Source organism: Oreochromis niloticus, linkage group LG7 (genome assembly GCF_001858045.2).
Source record: "Oreochromis niloticus isolate F11D_XX linkage group LG7, O_niloticus_UMD_NMBU, whole genome shotgun sequence".
Taxonomy (NCBI): domain Eukaryota; kingdom Metazoa; phylum Chordata; class Actinopteri; order Cichliformes; family Cichlidae; genus Oreochromis; species Oreochromis niloticus.
The window spans coordinates 29372481-29392067 of NC_031972.2; the positions used below are offsets into that span (position 1 = coordinate 29372481).

At 39.5% G+C, this 19587-nt stretch overlaps 1 protein-coding gene across 14 annotated transcripts in view; it reads left to right on the forward strand.

Moving 5' to 3' along the window:
• vav2 (vav 2 guanine nucleotide exchange factor) overlaps positions 1 to 19587 on the forward strand; it is a 187091-nt gene that overhangs the window by 119014 nt on the left and 48490 nt on the right. For all 14 annotated transcript variants that reach the window (XM_025908850.1, XM_025908853.1, XM_019361277.2 and 11 more), the window contains exon 3: positions 10713 to 10771. In XM_025908850.1, the coding sequence (XP_025764635.1) occupies positions 10713 to 10771 (59 nt within the window). The remainder of the gene's footprint in view (positions 1 to 10712; positions 10772 to 19587) is intronic.

Below are 19587 nucleotides of genomic sequence, written 5' to 3' on the forward strand. Positions count from 1 at the left end.
TTCCTTATGATGCTCTTTAAAGTGACATTTTTAAAAAAAAAAATTTTTTTTAGAATGAATCTTTTTATGTAAAAAAAACAAAAAAGTAAATCAGATAAAGAGAAACTCTATAAATAGAGATTTTTTTCCCTGACTTTGTTAAGGCATTGTCTTTTATTTTGACCTACTCACCAGTGGTGGTATGTACAGTCCTACTCTGAGAGGCTGCTGTGCTACAGCGGCCCTGAGATGTCAAACGAAATGCAACTTAAGAAAACACCAGCAAATTGACAAATGCTGCAAAAGCAAGCATTACAACAGAAGTTGAATAAAATGCAAGAGAAGTAGAAAACAACAACAACAACAACATCTCACAAAACACGACAGAAATGTGGTCCCAATAACCTGATGGACCAGCTGGGGAAGTGACAGAAATCAAAAAATGTGAAGGACTGCAATGGGACAGGCTTTAAACAGGAACATCAGGGTTGTGAGGGGTTTTGTTTTCTATTTCCATTGATTTTTATTCAGCTTCCGTTGTGTTTTGTGTGCTTCTGCAGCGGTTTTCTATTTGCTAGTGATTTCTTAAGCTGCAGTACATTTGACCTCTCATGGCTACCGTAGAGTGCCACTGACATAGTTGGACCTACCGATCACATCTCAACTTCCATCTGTTAACATAGCAAGGCATTTTTGAGCCTGCTCTGCTGGGATGTTCAGTCGAACGCTTGTTGTTCGACTCTTTCTGCGGAATCACTAAAATGTCTTCAAGTTCCTCTCGCCACCCACTCATTCCCAAAACCCCATACCTTCTTGCTCAGCCTTAAGCTAAAACACTGCTGTGATACTCTAAAACACGTTCCCTCCTCATTTATTATGAATGGTCTGGCTTTGCAACAAGTAAGCTGCAAGAATATTAATCCTGATTGAGTGCTTTCTGGTGAGTGCAGAGGCACCTTTTCTGCTATTGTTGTATGATCAGTGTTGCTATGCTTCTTGGTGCACGCAGGTTAAGTGCACATTTATTCAGCAGTAATGCAAAGTCATTTAGACGGCCTTTCTGTTTTTCTTTTTCTTTTACTAAACCTTTTAAGTTGGTCTAAGGTGAAAAGAAATGCTGCACTCAGAGACCATCAATCCATAGTGTCTCCTGTAAATGTGGGTAAGGAGACAGAGTGGGCCATCTACTAATCGGAAAGTTGGCAATTTTATCCTTGGCTCCTTCAACCTGCATGCCTGTGGACACAGTACTAAACCCCCAGTTGCCCCCAATAAAACAGTGTGTGAATGTCAGGTTGTAAGTGCTCAGGCACTGAAAAACTTTGATGGATGTACGTGTGCATGGTTGGACGAGGCTTGTAGTAAGAAACCACTTTGGTTATAAGTACCAGTCCATTTACCTTTTTTATATGATTTGTTTTGGTGGTTTGGCCTCTGTGGTTTATATAAACTCAGATAAAGACATTTTAGCATGTTAACACTTACGTCCACTTTATTGTAAATGTTTAACACAATTCTGGACTTGTTTTCAGGTTCCCTGAGATGAGTGTTGTTGTTGTGATTATATGTTGTGCTGGTATTATTAAAATTGAACTGAACAGAGCTGAATTTATTAAAAATAATTGTCTCCAAGTCCTCTGTTCTTTTAGCTGTGAAGCATATCAGCCGACAACAACAATAAATGAGTTTCTTCTGGGTCTTTTTATTATTTTATTTTATTTTGTTTTTGTCATTTTCAGTTTCTGGATAAGTTTCCATTAAGCCCCCTTCTTGTTCACTAATATTACATTATTTACAGGCTGGTGCAGCATTGAGCTGTTTCTATTACTGTGTGTGAAAGAAAGAGGGGAAAAAAGGAGGAAAATGTTTTCATGCATGGCCCATCTTGAGTGTGTGTGTGCTGATACACACATGTACAGCATGCACAAAACAGGCATAGTCACGCATAAGCGAGCAGGCCCATGTCTGGTGATATAGCGTGAAATGGGGCAGGTCATGGACATGGCTGCAGCACATCGGCAGGTGTTGACCAGGCCAAAGCGATCTATTGAGTATAATTTGCACATGTTAGCCACTGTTGCCCTTTTCCCTTCAACAGCGCAGGTTCAGATCAAATCGATGTTCAAGGTCCTTAAACCTAAATAAGCTCTAAAATTGATTTGTTGGTACATTTTCACATCAATAGTTCATTGGTGGTGGTAGGATATGCATTTCAAAATAGACAAAAAAACCCTCAGAATTACCTGCGTTATATTAAGTTCAGTCAGTGGGATAGGTAGGAACGATGTGCATTTCATGTGTGGGCTAACTACCCTGAAAAAAGCTTAGAGCCATTTTGTCTGGCACCCATAGTGCTTGGGGTCCTGAGGGTCAGCAGCAGCACTCTTTCAGGCCCGCAGGCCAAGCCAGAGGCTTTTCTTGCACCGACATACCCAGTAAAATCCCCTGTAATCAAGCAGCTGGAAGGTCCACATTGAGGGGATTTAGTGCAGTGTGGCAAGTGCCAATCTGTCTGCAATCAGGATTTACACAGGCCCAGCTCCCGATGGCATTCAGTAATTTCTAGCACGATGCTTGAGACTGATCACAGCGAGTCATGATGTCCCTTGAATAGAAAGACAATGCTGGTCAAACACAGCCCATAATGTGTGAGTCTGGAGAATGGTGAAAGTAGAAGTAAGGATTGTGATATAAACAGAGCCAGTATTTTATATTTTGTGTGTACTTACTTTGCATTTTATTAAAAATCTCATACAGCATGCCCTCAAAACTACCTCAGTTACTATTGCTTTTAATTGTTTTACAAAATATACAATTAATATAAATCTTTGTGATCCTGGTTCATGTTGACTTGATTGTTTAATTTCATAATTTCTGCAGATTTGTCAGCTGCACATTCACGCTCCCAGTATCTTGTTTTACCACCTCTCAAAGCTATTCTATTGGCTGTAGATCTGGAGTTTGGGCAGAATACTGAAGTACACTCATTGTCATTTTTATGTAAGATTTTTAAGGTGACACTTTCTTTGTGAAATTATCTGATATCAAGCTGGACGTAGCCATGAAAAGATTCTAAATCATGTCCATACACATGGTTAGCAAGCATACATAGAAAGGCTGTGGCATTTAAACTATGATTGATTGGTATTAACAGGTCCAAAGACTGCCAAGAAAACATTTCACGCACCATTGGTGAGCCTTTGACCACTGCAGCCTCAAATTTGTATTCTTGGCTGACAGGAGTGGAACACGACATGGTCTCCAACTCTTATCAACCATCTGTTTCAATGTTGGACATTATGTGCATTCTGGGATGCTTATCTACTTAGCAGAGTTGCACAGAGTGGTTAACTGAGGTATTCTATCAGCACCATTCAGTCTCGCAATTATCTTCTTACCTCTTATTGACAAGGTATTTTCGCCCAGAGAACGGTTGGTCACGTTTTGTTGTTGCTTTTCACATCATTAACTGTTTATAGAGTTTACTCTCTATGTGTGAAAAATGCTGAGAGATGAGCATTTTCAGAAATGCATGGAACCAGGAGATCTTGCACCAACAAACATTCCACTCTCAGATCACATTTTCCATCATTCTAATGTTTGGTATGGAAATTAATTGAAGCTTCTAACTTGTATTGACTTGATTTATATGTGTTGCACCGCTTTAACATGGTTGGCTGAGTGGTAATTGCATGAAAAAGCATGTGTACAGGCATTCTTAATACTCTTGATATACAGAAATATCAGTGATGTGTTCCTGAATTCTTGTTTCATTTAAATATTTAGATATCTTGTATTGCTTTCTTCTGCATAACAGTATGGATTGTAGCAGACTGTTGCCATCAGTGCGCTTCTGTTAGCTGAGAATAAGTGTTTACTTTCTAGCCCGCTTAATTAGGCTGTTACCCAATATTGTTGGGCTCAGCTTGATTTATAACTGGTTTAATGCCCTTTCCTCCTCCATAGTATTTCTATTTATATAGTTTGTTTCAGTTGTAGTTTTGGATGTTTGATTGAAGTTAACTTATTTCTTCTTTGTCACCTTTTTTATTGTCTTGTGTACACAGAGCCCCTATGCAATAAAAAAAGTAATCAACTCTTTTGGGCCTCCCAGTATGAATAAATTCCAGATCTTAATACATAATAAAGTTTAAGTTATGTGTGTGTACACTGCACACTGGTGTTTATCGCTCATATATAGGATATGTGACGGAAGCTTTTCAGGAGAATTTTCTGTGAATTGTGTAGAAAATGTAAAAGAGAACAAAAAGGCAAAGGCGGAGGTGGGGAGAGGATAGGAGGAGGTTTGTAAAATGCTGAAACTCCCAGAGGCAGTGGGACAGTGGGATGGACACACACACACACACACACACACACACACACACACACACACACACACACACACACACACACAGACTCTGCTTTCCCTACTTTGTGTGTCTATTATTGATGGGCACACAGGGTTCCCACTCAGCCATCTGTTCTCAGTTCTCCCACTCTGTGCCCCTTTTGGTTTTTGCCTACAACTTTAGCAGACTGGCATGAGCAGAGCAATGCTGTCCAATCAAAGTGTGAATCCTTCATAAATATATCACAGTATTAGGGAGTTAGCTGTTTGAGCAGGATCCCAGTGAGAGAAAAGAGAAAAATAAAAGTAATGTCCTGAATTTTTAATTAGTTCGTCCTCTTTGCTGGATAGCTTCCAATACTTTCACTGATTTGCAGCAGAAGATATAATCATGTCGTAACTTCATCAGATCTAAATATAATTGGCAAAGGGGTGTGTGTGTGTGTGTTTGTGACGGACTGTCTTCTTGTGTTCAGATCTTAATCAGATCACAGCCACACCCTCCGACTGTTAATAGCATATGGCTGCAGTTTTGATTTGATCAGTGCGGTAACTGATGACCATGCATATTTAGTCGAGCCCCGGTTGCCAGGGGGAACCCGTGTTGTGCAGGTCTTTTGATTGGCTGCAGGGTGGTCGCATGCGGTGTCGCTTGGCGCCCAGCTGGGACACAGGCCACATGTGGCGAGTCTGGAGACATGTAAGGTTGGTGTGTTTGCAAACACTTGGCTTCGCCCCGTCGGTCCACAGATGCAACCATTATCCCCTCTCCCCCACCCTTCCCTGCTCTCTCCTCCACACATACACACACATGCACCTTCCTATGCAGTAAACAGGCCATAAATGTTACATTTCAGTCACACGCAGAAAACCGTGAGCACAAGTTGAGGCTGTGAGACTTAACGTGTGTCCTCAATTGCATTCATCTCGTCTGACAATAAGGGTCAGCAATGGGTTAGGGAATGCCAGGGGCTTGTTGGGGGTGATGATTAAAGGTGAGATCATGGTTTGGGGGCTTTAAAAACCTGCAATATTACTCCATCGTGTGACTTGTATTTTCCATATTCCTAGAGGGGCAAAAGAGGCTTTATTCTCTAGCGAGCAGTAGAGTTAGGATCCCCCGGGGAGTACAAGATGAGAGGGGAATTAATAATGTGCGCGGACTCAAAGGCTTTGACTGAACTAAAGGATCAGAAGCGGCTGAAGAGAGTGTATTAGAGGTAGAATGGAAAACAGAAACATGGGCAAAGAGAAGAAAGTAAGAGAGACTGACAAGCAACCTTTGAGCAAAGGCTGGAAGCAGTAACCTTATAAAAGAGATAAAACAAGTCTGTTTCTTAAAAAATGAAGAAGAAGAAGAAAAAGAAAGGGGTTTTTAAAAAGACCAGCTATTAAAGGGATGCTCCCCTGAAGTTATCCTTTCAGTATCACTTGTATTCCTTTTATAGTCTTACAGCTTTGTGATGTGTTGACATCAATAGTGAAACAATAACTGTACGTTAAATAGATTAATAAGAAACATAATCCTCATTATAAGCAGTACATGAGAACAGTTTTTCATTCCTTCAGCTGCCCTGAAAACAGATTGCAAATTAGCATTTCTTACCAAAGCTAGCGTGAGTCACGAGCTGCCATGGCTCCGAGTACTGAGAACATATTTTTCACATTATGATGTGTGAAGCCAACATGAACTAAGAAAAGAGAACAAACTTCCTCATGTTGAGGAAACTTGAGATTTAACATTAATAGACTTTACACTGTGATGTGTGAAAGTCACGCTAGCATGCTCAGTGCTGGCGCACACACTCTCCTCAGGCCACGCGGGCTCTGGCCCTGCTGTGACCTCTCTGGCTCGAAGCCAGTGGCTCTGCTATCCTTTGAACCTGGGCAAACCTGGCTCGAGGCAGCTGTGTTTAGCCAGATCTGAGTGCAGCTGATCACGGCAGGCAGCATGAAATATTAATTGCTATTAAATGCCAAGTGCGTACACCCGTTCACCCTCTTGTTTCATTCGCATTTTACATTTTTGTCTTTGCTCTGTCTTTAAACTTTATCATCTGTCTCTCACCCTTCAACAAAGAATATGTAGGCTCATAAGACCAAAAAAAAGAAAAGAAAAAAAAGAGTCAATAATGATGATGGGGCAGTTTGCCAGATGCGTTCCCTTCCTGCAGCTTTGCCAAGTGGGCAAAATGCCACCAAGCAGCACAATGGGTTTATCCTCAGTGATTTCTTAAATACCATAAACACAGACACCTGAAACAAAGACACATAGTAATCTTTTCTATCTACTCACTTGCTTCTTTCCACATCTTTATCTGTCTCTTTTTCCCTTTTGGTCTCCATCTCTATTTACAGTAAACAAATAGGTGTCAAGTTAAAACAAAAATACAATCCCTTAGTCTCTTCATAAAGGGGACCTTCACAATATAGAAGCCATACTGTTATCTTTGTAGTCTCTGAAAAGTCAATCCATAGTTGTTCTCAGTAATCGCTTTTATCCCATAAAGAAACCAACGCTGTCCTGAAAGCCATTTTTAGGCTTTTCGGTGGTAATCAGCCATAATAATTGCAGCTTTGCCCTTTGCATCATGATTAAAATACTAAATTAGGGATCTTTTAAAAGAATGCTTCTGCCTCTCAGTAGACTTCTGGAGACATTCAACAGCAACTTGAATTGAAGCTGGTCAGGCAGCATGTGGTGGCCTAACACTGCTGTATCTTTCCTTTAATTTCCTTTAACTGCAAATCTATATGTAAGGAAGGTATATAATGTTAGAGTGACCCCGTGTTGAAACCATTAAGCATGACTAAAACACTCCATTACGCAGGTCTTTAGCAGCTCAGAGAAATAACCTCTTATTATCTGGTTGAATAACAGGATTCCCCCCCTAGAGTGGTTTGATGTAAATGAATGTGACATATATGCACTTCGTGTAACTGATTATGTTAAAGACAAGAACACCTTGAATAGAGAGAGTGGACAACAGCACTTCAACACAAGCACTCCACAGCTCGAAATTGATGGTCTTCGCTTCATAACAGCCATTAACATGCGCTCAAGTTGAATGTTAAATACTAAAGGCGTTGAGGTTCCACATTGTGTGTTTAGAGAAGAGGGAGTTTGATGAGACGCTGTCGATGGCACACCTGCCAAGGAACAGGGGTTTAGATAACAATTTTGTCCTCCCTGTCGAGGAGACATCTGGCATTGCCACGGTGTTACAACCCGAAATACACCCAGGAGTGGGTAATGAGGCATAGGAGACAGGGGGTTGTGTTTTATTGTGTGTGAGTGTGTCTGTGTGTGTGCGTGTGTTTTGGGGCGGTGGTCCTCATCTTCCTGAACTAGCCTCTGTAGGGCCTGCAAGCACACCATCTGCAGTCCTTAGCTGTAAGCCCACTTGCGTGTGACTCATAAGCAGCAACAAATCAACTTAAATGCATGCACAGACACATTTGAGCTTTTAAAACTAAAAAGCTAATAAGTATGGAGGCTTTAAAAAAAAGCTGCCAGCCACCTAGCCGAGGCTCTGCACCACATGTCTTTGAATGTTGCTATTAACATGGTGGCCTGCATTATGTTTACACACAGTCCTGTGTGGAGCTGCATACGCATGAGAGGGGTTGCTAAGAAACGCTCAAGTAATGTTCGATAATCACCCTCAAAGAACAGAGGAGCTGCGAGGAGTGTGTTTTGTTTAACTGCAGCATATACGATGGAAATGAGAGTGGCTCTTCCCCTCTGGTGTCTTTTACTTTTCTTTTTCTGTTGTTGCCTTTGATTTTTTCTTTCTTTCTGGAGCCTGTCTATTAAAATCCATCGAAATGGTCACAAACGATCAATCGCTTAAATGATAAATCATAAGTCTTTCGATTCACCTCCTACATCGTTCCCTCGCTCACCTGGAGACCGCTGGGAGCACTGTGAGAATCATGTTCTTTGATTTCTCCAGTGCCTTCAACACTATTCTTCCCTCGGTTCTGAAGGACAAGCTGGAGAACTCTGGAGTGGACCATCACCTCACTACCTGGATTCTGGACTACCTCACCGACCGACCACAGTATGTGAGGACTCAGGGCTGTGTGTCGGACAGGGTCGTCTGCAGTACGGGGACCCCACAGGGAACGGTTCTGGCTCCGTTCCTCTTCACCATCTACACTGCAGACTTCTCCCACAACTCCACCCAGTGCTTCCTGCAGAAGTTCTCTGATGACTCTGCAATAGTCGGCCTCATCACTGATGGGGACGACAAGGAGTACAGAGGACTGACTCAGGACTTTGTGGACTGGTGCCAGCTGAACTACCTCCAGATCAACGCCAGTAAAACCAAGGAGCTGGTGGTAGACTTCCGCAGGCACAAACATCCTCCACTGCAACCACTGAACATCCAAGGTATGGACATTGAGGCTGTGGACAGCTACAGGTACCTTGGTGTTCATCTGAACAACAAACTGGACTGGACTCATAACTCAGACGCCCTCTACAGGAAAGGGCAGAGCAGACTGTACCTGCTGCGGAGACTCAGGTCGTTTGGAGTGGAGGGCCCACTCCTGAAGACCTTCTATGACTCTGTGGTGGCCTCAGCCATCTTTTATGGTGTGGTCTGCTGGGGGGGCAGCATCTCTGCTGGGGACAGGAAGAGACTGAACAGGCTGATCCGAAGGGCCAGCTCTGTTCTAGGACGCCCTCTGGACCCAGTGGAGGTGGTGAGTGACAGGAGAATGGTGGCTAAGCTGTCATCCCTGTTGGACAACATCTCCCACCCCATGCATGAGACTGTGACAGCACTGAGCAGCTCCTTCAGTGGGAGACTGCGGCACCCACGGTGTGGGACGGAGAGATTTCGCAGGTCTTTCCTCCCCACTGCTGTCAGACTCCACAACAAAGACTTTTGCAGCTGATCAAACACACAAACCCACACATGTGCAATAAGACTGCTATATGTGCAATTCTTCTTCTGACGAAGTTGTGTTTTTGTATTTTCCTACTCAGTTGTATATAGTATTTGTATTTCTATTTTATTCTATTGTATATATTATTCTATTCTATTTTATTCTATTGTATATAGTATTTTATTTTATTTTATTGTATTTTATTGCATTCCAGTGTTTTCTAATTGCTGCTACATAACTTTGCACTTTTGCTGTAACAAAACAAATTTCCCACCTGTGGGACTAATAAAGGCCATCTTATCTTATCTTATCTGATTTATTATTAGAATAAATTACGTGGTGCATAAGAAGAAACAAAAACGGAACACAGTATAATGAAGCCGTCTGGAGCTGCTTTAGTGTTAGAAGACTGCTTTCGACAGTATTATGGAGGGATGCAGTGAAGATGTCTTAATGGTGAATTCTTAGCATATCAGAATGTATTGCAAGAAAAGGAGATAGCTGTAAATGTGTGTGATGCTTGTGTTTTACAGAAAATGGTGGATGCAGCCTTGTACATTGGGGGTGGGGGGTAAAGGTGTAGCGGTATGAAAACAAAGCATTTCACAGCCAGCCGGTAAAGTTTAAATTCAATAAATAAGTAAAGTGCTTCACAACAAAATGCCATAACACAAAAACAAAAGTTGAAATATGGAACACTGTGCTAACTTTTCCTCTGACACCACTGAAATGGTGTCAGAGGATGGTGTTAGTGCGTTTCTACTCTACTTGTATATTCAAAGCGCTTTATACAACATGCCTCAATCAACCAACACTTTCTCTTTTACCTTTTTCTATCTAGCATTCCTAAACATTCACAGTCTGATGAGAACATCACAGAGAAACTTGGGGTTCAATATTTTGTCTAAAGATACTTCAGTATGTGGACTGGAGAAGCCAGGGATCAAACCCCCAACCTTCCAGTTAGCAGATGACCTGCACTACCCCTGAGCTACAGCCATTCTACAAATGCTCAACAGAGGACACTAGTGTAAAATAGGGAGCGAGGAGCCTGTAGGCCACACGCTCCCATATCTCAGATATGTTGTGCTCAAGGACAACAGAGTTGTTACCTGCAGCACAGAGACTTATGGCTGATTTTGCCCTGATGGCAGCCTTACTTTGATAATCACATTTGGAAGTAATCAGCTATTCACTACAACCTTGCCTTGTAGTGAAAATTGATTATCACTGTGGTGCTTAGTTCTCATGGAATCAAAGGTTAAGGGACACGAAACTGGTTACTGCCAAGTCAACAAACTGGTTATGTTCTGGTATTCAGTGTGATCACAGCCTTTTAAGATGACATCATGAGTCAGTTACTGTAATCTGTGGTTACTGTAACTGTAAATGGATGTTTAGTTCATTAGAGGTCTTCAAACATAAAAGTAAAGATGAAAGAAATTTGTAGTTTAATTGTTCTAACGTTTCATGTCTTTGTTTATTTCAGGTAATCTCCGCACTGTCGAGGATCTCCCACCACAGCATTGCACAAATCAAAGGCATCAGGTATGAGTCTCATTTCTCTCTCATTTGTCTTTTAGACAGCTGAAGCACCTCCAAATATCAGAGTCAAAGAAGCCATTTGGAACGATTCCACATTTTCTTACCAGCCTATTTGAAAATGGATGTAGCTATTAACGTCTGCTGCTCATTTGAAATTCAATTTACATTTTAGGCAATTAGCAGCAGCATTCAACCTCCACATTATCATGCAGGACAGAAATGACTGACAATACATTCCCATCTGTCACTCAGACAGCGCTGTGTCATTCGCAGTCAGAATACTTCATTCCATGCAAGAGTAGTCATTTTTAGTCTCAAGTAATGGCGAAGTTGAGAGAGTTCTTCCCATTTATTGGAATGGGCTCCTAAGTTCTCGTCATTTGCTTGATCTGCTTGGAGCTCGGTGGCTCACCGGCAACACATAAAAAGACATTTTATCTGTCTGAGTAATGAGTTGATGGAGCACACCCGTTAGGAGCCGTGCCAGGAAATGAAGGGAGGGGAAGGAAACGGGGAGGGAGAGAGTGACAGAGAGAAAGCAGGTCCCCTGCCATTAATAAAAGCAACATAACCCGCTGACTGCTGGCTAAATCACTGCTTGTACATGCTGACCATTTTGCTGTGAGGTGTCAAAATCAATGCTCATTTGACCTCATTGTAAATCACTGGACTTTCTATTCTCAACTTATTTTACTCTTAGTAACTTTTCAGTTTTTTGACTTTCACTACTTTTGGAGTGTTTGCCCTTTAACTGATTGATCAGCCACCACAATGCTAAAGTCACAGTTCTAGATAGTTTTGGAGGTCGTACCTCTTTTCTCTGCTATAACCGGGGACTATAGAGTCTATAGCTATGTTTTTAAAGACATTTTAGCTTCTGCACTATGTATTTTCTTAACATAACTGTGACTTTGGGTGATGTAGGCATGATGTGACTGATCCAGACTTTAGTCTACTTTAATATAAATTTAACAACAGCACTTTGAATACCCAGGCTTTATTAAACTTTACTTTTGTTTCAGTGAAATATGAAAATATTCACTACAGTCCACCTTAACTTACTGCAAGGCACCAACCAGGCAGTGGATAAATACAGAGGGAACCTGAACAGGATGAAAAAAAACTATTACAAGAGAATAAAATTAAGAATCGATGCATACTCTGAATTATATCACTTCAGATGTCTTACTGTAGTCGTAGTGCAAAAGCAGACAGAAAAAAAGCTTGAAAGGTAAGCAGTAGGTATTTGCCTGTTTGGTCTAAAAGTAACTACTGATCTCTTAGTCTGCTCCCCAGCAAAACAAATGAGAACTTATCTGCCTCATCACAATGACTAAAAGATGACTTTATTAAACAGGGTCACATTTCACTGTTGGCCAGAACAAAATAATATTGATATTAAAGAGTACACTCATCTAAATCCTAAGGGAATGTGTCAGAAGAGGAATGGCATAATACAAATGATAGTGTTGTCTTGATAAGTGGCTGTGAATTAAAAGTAATGCCAAGATGCTTGGTAAAATTTTGTTATGTTAACGTGATCTATTCTCAGAACAGCAAATGACAGTTTTAAACTTTTGCAAAGATAATAAAGAGTTAATTGTTTTTAATATTATTATTTTATTATTTTTCAGTTAAATAAATTATCACTCGAGTAGAAGTCTTTTTGTTCCTCCTCAAGCTTTTTAGAAATATTTCTTAGTCTCGACTCTGAGTCAGTGCTTTTTTTGTCATTAGCATTGTATCATATATTTAGTTTAAGCAAGTATGTATATATGAATATAAATCTTATCTGTGGTAAATTTGTAGAATATAATGACTTGAGAAGTAATTATTGAAAATGACAGTCACAAGAACATTTCAAGCTTCAGCAATGAGGAGTGCAAGCAAAAGCAAGTCACATACTTGTGATGTGCTTTTACTTTTTTTTTTTTTTTTTTTTTTTTTTTACAGGTTTTTAACCTGTATCGATATGTGTGGGTAGGATTTATCGTGGCACACTGTTTTCACTCCCTCAGAGCTAACTCTTCAGACCACCTCTAAAACCTAATAGTTAACATTAAAAAAAGAAAATCCCAGAATGCAGAAAATTAATACTAAATGCTAGCCGTAGATGTGGTGACTTAAATTTACATTTCACAGGTGAGTTCGAGGTGAATATTAAAATGAACTATCAGAGTAGCAAACCATTGATTTTGTTCCCCTTAAGTGCAGCACAAACAGGGGTTTCGTCAGTTTTGTCATTTAAAAATAATTGTAATAGCTGACTCAATATTAAGAAAAGACATTAAGAAAAAAAAATCCTGACAAACCTCCTTTCATTATTTGACTGTGTTTTGACTTGATATATTTGGATTGAATTAATTGCGCTACACACAAACAAAAGCAGTGCATGAAAGGTTGTTTTAGAAATTGGATTGAGAAGAATATTGTGGAATGGAGGTTTTTTTTAGAGAGCAATTTTAAAGCTCTTTTCCAGCTTAGGGTCCTCAGATTGGAGGGCTCGATGTCCACATGGTAACTCCACAATCTTAAATGCTCATGCACAGACACCACATTGTGGCGATGCATTGAACTGTAGACCGATTGGAAAGTTCCTCATTGTGTTAATGGTTTGATAACATTGCCACAGGCATGACTTTGATGTTTTGTTGAAGCACATTGATCTTGTCTGTTCGCTGTAATCAGAGCTTAGTAATTCATGTCTTTGGCTGGAATGCTGACACAGAAACAGAGTCGGGCATTAAGGCTTTATTTCTCCATGCGGACACGTAATTGCACAGAGATGCACTCTGGATAAAATCACTCAGCATTTCACACATTTCCTGGAACCTGCTGATTTTCCTTTGGTGTAATTTCTGTCTAGAGTCACCCCTCATTTCTTTAAATTTTGGTTGGGAAATGGAAAATAGGTGCAGTAATTTATTGAACGTGTAAACATTTATGGAATTTACTGACTTTGTATCATTCTAACAAGCCTGAAAATCTAAATTTGGTATGACCACCTTTATTCTTCAGCATATCCTGAACTCTGTTAGGGAACCGTTCTTGTATTTCCTCTTCAGGAATAGTTCTCCATGCAACTTGAAGGACATTAAGTGCTCTTATGTGTTTTACATTTCCAATGGGACTTTTCCACATTCATAATTCCATCGATTTTGACAGTGTCCCCAACACCACTGGCTGAAATGCAGCCCCAAACCATGACAGAGCCTCCATCTGTAGACACTCACTGTTGTATCTCTGTGTACCTCCTCCATACAGACAGATCAACTGACGTATCTCTCAGGTCCTGTGTCAGGTCTTTACTGGACATTTCTAAGAATATGGCATTCACATGCTGTTCATCTGTTGTAGATACAAAATTTAAAATGTGATGATGCATTATTTTAACCCTCTCCTAAAACATATTTTTAGCACTAAAACCTTAACTGGTCCCATTTTATTTTCTATTTTATTCCGTTTGCCTTCATGATTGACGTTGTCTTCTTCAGTAAAAAAAACTGTAAATCCTCTTTTTTTTAAGCCTCATGTTCTCATCTCTTTGTGTGTCATACATGTTGACCTTGGCTTTCTTACAGCTTATCTGCAGTATAAGCCTGCATCATCCTCTGCCCTGTTGTCACCCCCAGCCCCCTCCAGACAGTCACCCTACCGCCCACACACACTATCCTCAGCTAACCCTACTGTAACCTTCAACCCGCTTGTGCTTGTGTCCTAATTCATCACTGATCCCTGCTGTTTGAGTGTACAGTATCTCTGAGGGATCAGGTCATAGAGTGTGGGACACCTCAGATCACCACATAGACTGATCTGATGAGGAAGTTGACATAATATAATGATCCTCCAGTGTGATATCGTCACATGCAATGTATATACATTTGTGAATGTTTATTTTTTAAATATTATAGTAGCTTCATGGTGTAGTGGTTTGCACATTTGCCTAACAAGCCAAGAAGCCATGGATTGATAGATTTTTTTTTTTTTTAAAGATTTATTTATCTTGGTTAATCATATCAGAAGTTTGAAAACTGAAAGTTTTATGGCTTCCCTCCAGGCAGTCACAAATATTTCATCAGATTTACCCAAAGTCTTTCTTCAGATCACCAAAACCCAAGTTTAAATTGAGTTAATTAATCAGTGTAATAAACAAAAATAAAAATCAGACTCTGTAATTCAATTCAATTCAATTCAATTTTATTTATATAGCGCCAAATCACAACAAAAGTCGCCTCAAGGCGCTTTATATTGTACAGTAGATCGCACAATAATAAATACAGAGAAAAACCCAACAATCATATGACCCCCTATGAGCAAGCACTTTGGCGACAGTGGGAAGGAAAAACTCCCTTTTAACAGGAAGAAACCTCCGGCAGAACCAGGCTCAGGGAGGGGCGGGGCCATCTGCTGCGACTGGTTGGGGTGAGAGAAGGAAGACAGGATAGAAGACATGCTGTGTAAGAGAAACAGAGATTAATAACAGATATGATTCGATGCAGAGAGGTCTATTAACACATAGTGAGTGAGAAAGGTGACAGTGGGAAGGAAAAACTCCCTTTTAACAGGAAGAAACCTCCGGCAGAACCAGGCTCAGGGAGGGGCGGGGCCATCTGCTGCGACTGGTTGGGGTGAGAGAAGGAAGACAGGATAGAAGACATGCTGTGTAAGAGACCCAGAGATTAATAACAGATATGATTCGATACAGAGAGGTCTATTAACACATAGTGAGTGAGAAAGGTGACTGAAAAGGAAAAACTCAATGCATCATGGGAATCCCCGGCAGCCTACGTCTATTGCAGCATAACTAAGGGAGGATTCAGGGTCACCTGGTCCAGCCCTAACTATATGCTTTAGCAAAAAGGAAAGTTTTAAGCCTAATCTTGAAAGTAGAGATAGTGTCTGTCTCCCGAATCCAAACTGGAAGCTGGTTCCACAGAAGAGGGGCCTGAAAACTGAAGGCTCTCCCTCCCATTCTACTTTTAAATACTCTAGGAACAGCAAGTAGGCCTGCAGAGCGAGAGCGAAGTGCTCTAATAGGGTGATATGGTACTACAAGGTCATTAAGATAAGATGGGGCCTGATTATTTAAGACCTTGTATGTGAGGAGCAGGATTTTGAATTCAATTCTGGATTTAACAGGAAGCCAATGAAGGGAAGCCAAAACAGGAGAAATATGCTCTCTCTTTCTAGTCCCTGTCAGGACTCTTGCTGCAGCATTTTGGATTAGCTGAAGACTTTTCAGCGAGTTTTTAGGACATCCTGATAATAAAGAATTACAGTAGTCCAGCCTGGAAGTAATAAATGCATGAACTAGTTTTTCAGCATCACTCTGAGACAGGATATTTCTAATTTTAGAGATGTTGCGCAAATGGAAGAAAGCAGTCTTACATATTTGTTTAATATGTGCATTGAAGGACATGTCCTGGTCAAAAATTCGAGTAATCATCGTTTGAAATTTGCTACATGCTCATGGATAAGCATTCATAGCTCAAAGGATAAGAAAGAGCCTCCCTGAAAGAAGACTTAAAGAAACATATAGAAAAATTGCAAGATATGCTAAATGAAGAAGCAACTGAGACCAAAACTAGACTATAAAATTTTTAATCCTTTGTTTTGTGTCAAGATCTGCAAAATGAGGCATTCTTTTTGAAGTTTCCTTTTAAATTCTAGACATGATACAAAAGGTTGGAAAAAAACAGCTATGAAAATTTGTCCAACATTCTCCTTCTTTATATGCAGATGTAGATCCTTTAGCCAGTCAGCTATAGGCACAAACGACGGAGAGAAGAGACAGAGCAGGTTAACAAAGATGATAGAAGGTGTGTGTAACAATGTTTAAACAGCATAGTTGCTTTCTAAATAAGGATTTGGTGATGACATCTCCATCTCTGCTTCTTGAGAACTGCATTAGAATATTGATGTATGTTCTATGATAATTAAAAATCTGAAGAATATGGCTAGCTAGCTTAGTTTAGCATAAACACAGAACAAAGGGAAGCAGGTAGTTCTTGCATCTGTCTAAAAGTAACAAAATCTGCCTGTTGACATATGTATTAGCTTATGAACTTATCTATTGTTATTTAGGTTATAAGGAATAGTAAAACACACTTCGTCTGTCTTTCTGTGCTTATTTTGTGCCCCTTTACACCACTGAACATCACGCTTATTAGTACGCAGTCATCATGCTGCATGTCCGTTTCCGTTTTTGTCGTATGCCATTTGACTGTACTGCATGTGCTAATTTCACTTGTAAGCGCTGTGAATCCAATTCACATGTGCAGAAAAAAACCCTCCTATTCACATGCTGATTGCACACACTGCCCCTCCCCAGGAAATGAAACTGTAGCAGTAGGTTTACAGGGAGAATGGGGAGATTTATAGACAAGCATGGTACAATAAGTAGCAAAGTGCGGAAGCTTGCTGGAGCTCCAGCGATTTATCGACCCCTGCAGAAATGAAGCCGTGTCCTGGGACATGAAACTGCTTCCAGTGCTGACCATTTGAGCTGCTTTCACACATAACAACTACACTGTTGTTCTGCTGTTTGACAATAATGGATCAATGGGACTGGTTCATTGCGGATTTGTACAGGACACCTGCACTAACAGTTCCCATTACACCAGAAGAGTGTGGAATAAATTAGACATGATCACAAAGACATTGGGGTTCATTACAGTAATGTAATTCAGTGAGAAAGGAAGAAGAGCTGCAATGTGTAAAATGAGAACCCTGTGATTTATGAAACATGTTAAGTAAAAAAAAACAAAAAAACAAAGCAAAACAATGCTTTATTTGTGCTTAAAGAGATTTTTTACCTCTTGTGGTTTGACCATGTGATGTTTCAAATCAAATAACAAAAGCGACTATAATATTTACACAAGTTGAATCATCCAATTCCTCATTCACCTGCTATGAATTAAAGTAAAAAAGCATTCAAATAAATAAAAAAGAAATACCTCAATGGTTAAAAGCAGCTGAAAGAAAAGAGGCAAAAACACATAAAGACACCAAATTCATTGGTTATACATAGCTGCAATTAAAAAAATATTGAATCTCTTTTAGTCTCATTTCAAAGTGTTTTTAAATTAGAAAAAATATAAATATAAAAAAGATATAGTATACAGTGCTTAACAAATTTATTAGAGCACCTCTTATTCAAAAACAAAAAAAACACAACACAGATATTTTTGAACTCTGGGAAAAACGTATTTAAAACCAAAACTTGCAGCAGTTACTGAACTGACTTTTATTTTTTTTATTTTTTATACCCAAATTAGAGTCGGCACACTGAGAAGTCAAAAATGAATCAGGCATAACATAAAACCATTTAGACTAATTTTTCTGTTCAGGAATGCAAAACTTAAAAAAAAAACAAAAAAACATAACTGCTGTAACAGTAACTTCAAGGGTAACAACAATAATTATATTTTAGCATTATAGATACATTTGGGTTAAAGAGGTTGTGGATACTGTTGGGTTAACCATTAAAGAAACATATAATATGTTTTTTTGTAATTACTTATACTGTACATTTAGTGCAGCTGTGACATAAACGTTACGCTGGGTGATGGTCTAATAAATTTGTAAATTGAGATGTACATATATATATATAAATTCTACATTTGAGATATATATATATATATATATATATATATATATATATATATATATATATATATATATATATATATGTATATATGTATATATATGTATATATGTATATATATATGTATATATGTATATATATATGTATATATGTATATATATGTATATATATATATATATGTATGTATGCTTAATAATTAATTTCTTCCAGGAGAAACATTGCATGCAGAGACCCCAGGTCTTACTGCTGTAATGTTTCTTCTTCTATTTTCTTTTTGGATAACAACAAAAAAATGAAAAACATCTGGACAGCTGTGATGAAGCTCATGACTCAGTGTGTGGATGGCGACTAACTAATGATTAGACTACTGCTTTTAATCTGTGAGCAGATACGTGATGCATTCACAGGCAAAACTGAAATTAAAAATATATCTGCAGGCAAAAAACAAATCTTTAACATTTTCTAAACACAAATTATTCACCAGCTCCCATTAATGTGGTGTCCATTGCATTTTTACATTTTGGAGTAAAACAGTGAAATGAGGCGAATGATGCAAGAGTCAGTGACATGAAATTGTAATCATTTTCCAAAGGTAATGTGCTCCTCAATTAACCATTTTCTATGAAGTCTGGAAACCAGTTGGTGCTGAATTTATTTTTTTTGGGGGGGGGGAAATAAAAGCCTTGCAGTCTTCCCCCTCTAAAACCTCTGTTTAACATGTAGCAGTTTTTTTTCACCAGGGATGCGCTCTGAGGCTTCACTTTATTTGCAATGAGATTAGTTTGAGCAGCTTGAGAAGGCGAGACAAAGACTGAAAGCAGGTGTCGCACTCCTAAAGCGTGAAAGTTGGAAACCGTGCACATAATTGAGGCTCCCCCCTCCCTCCCTTCTAGCACTGAATAGCCAAGAGACAGCTCATCAGAGGTGTACTGATGAAATTATGAACATAGTTCAATTGTACCTCGTTGCACCATTAAGAGAAATGAAAACAGCAGCACCGGACAGAGCTTGGCTCCGCAAAACAACACAGAGGTGATAGATACGAGTGCATATCTCCACAAACTACTATGTAATTAAATTTTGCCCTGCGGGACTCCATTAATAACTTATAATATAATGCACATTTCATTGGAGGGGGCCTTCAGATGTGGGTGTGTTATTGCACTCTGGAGGAAGCACCCTGTGTGCTTCATAACAGTTAGCGAGAAGGTAA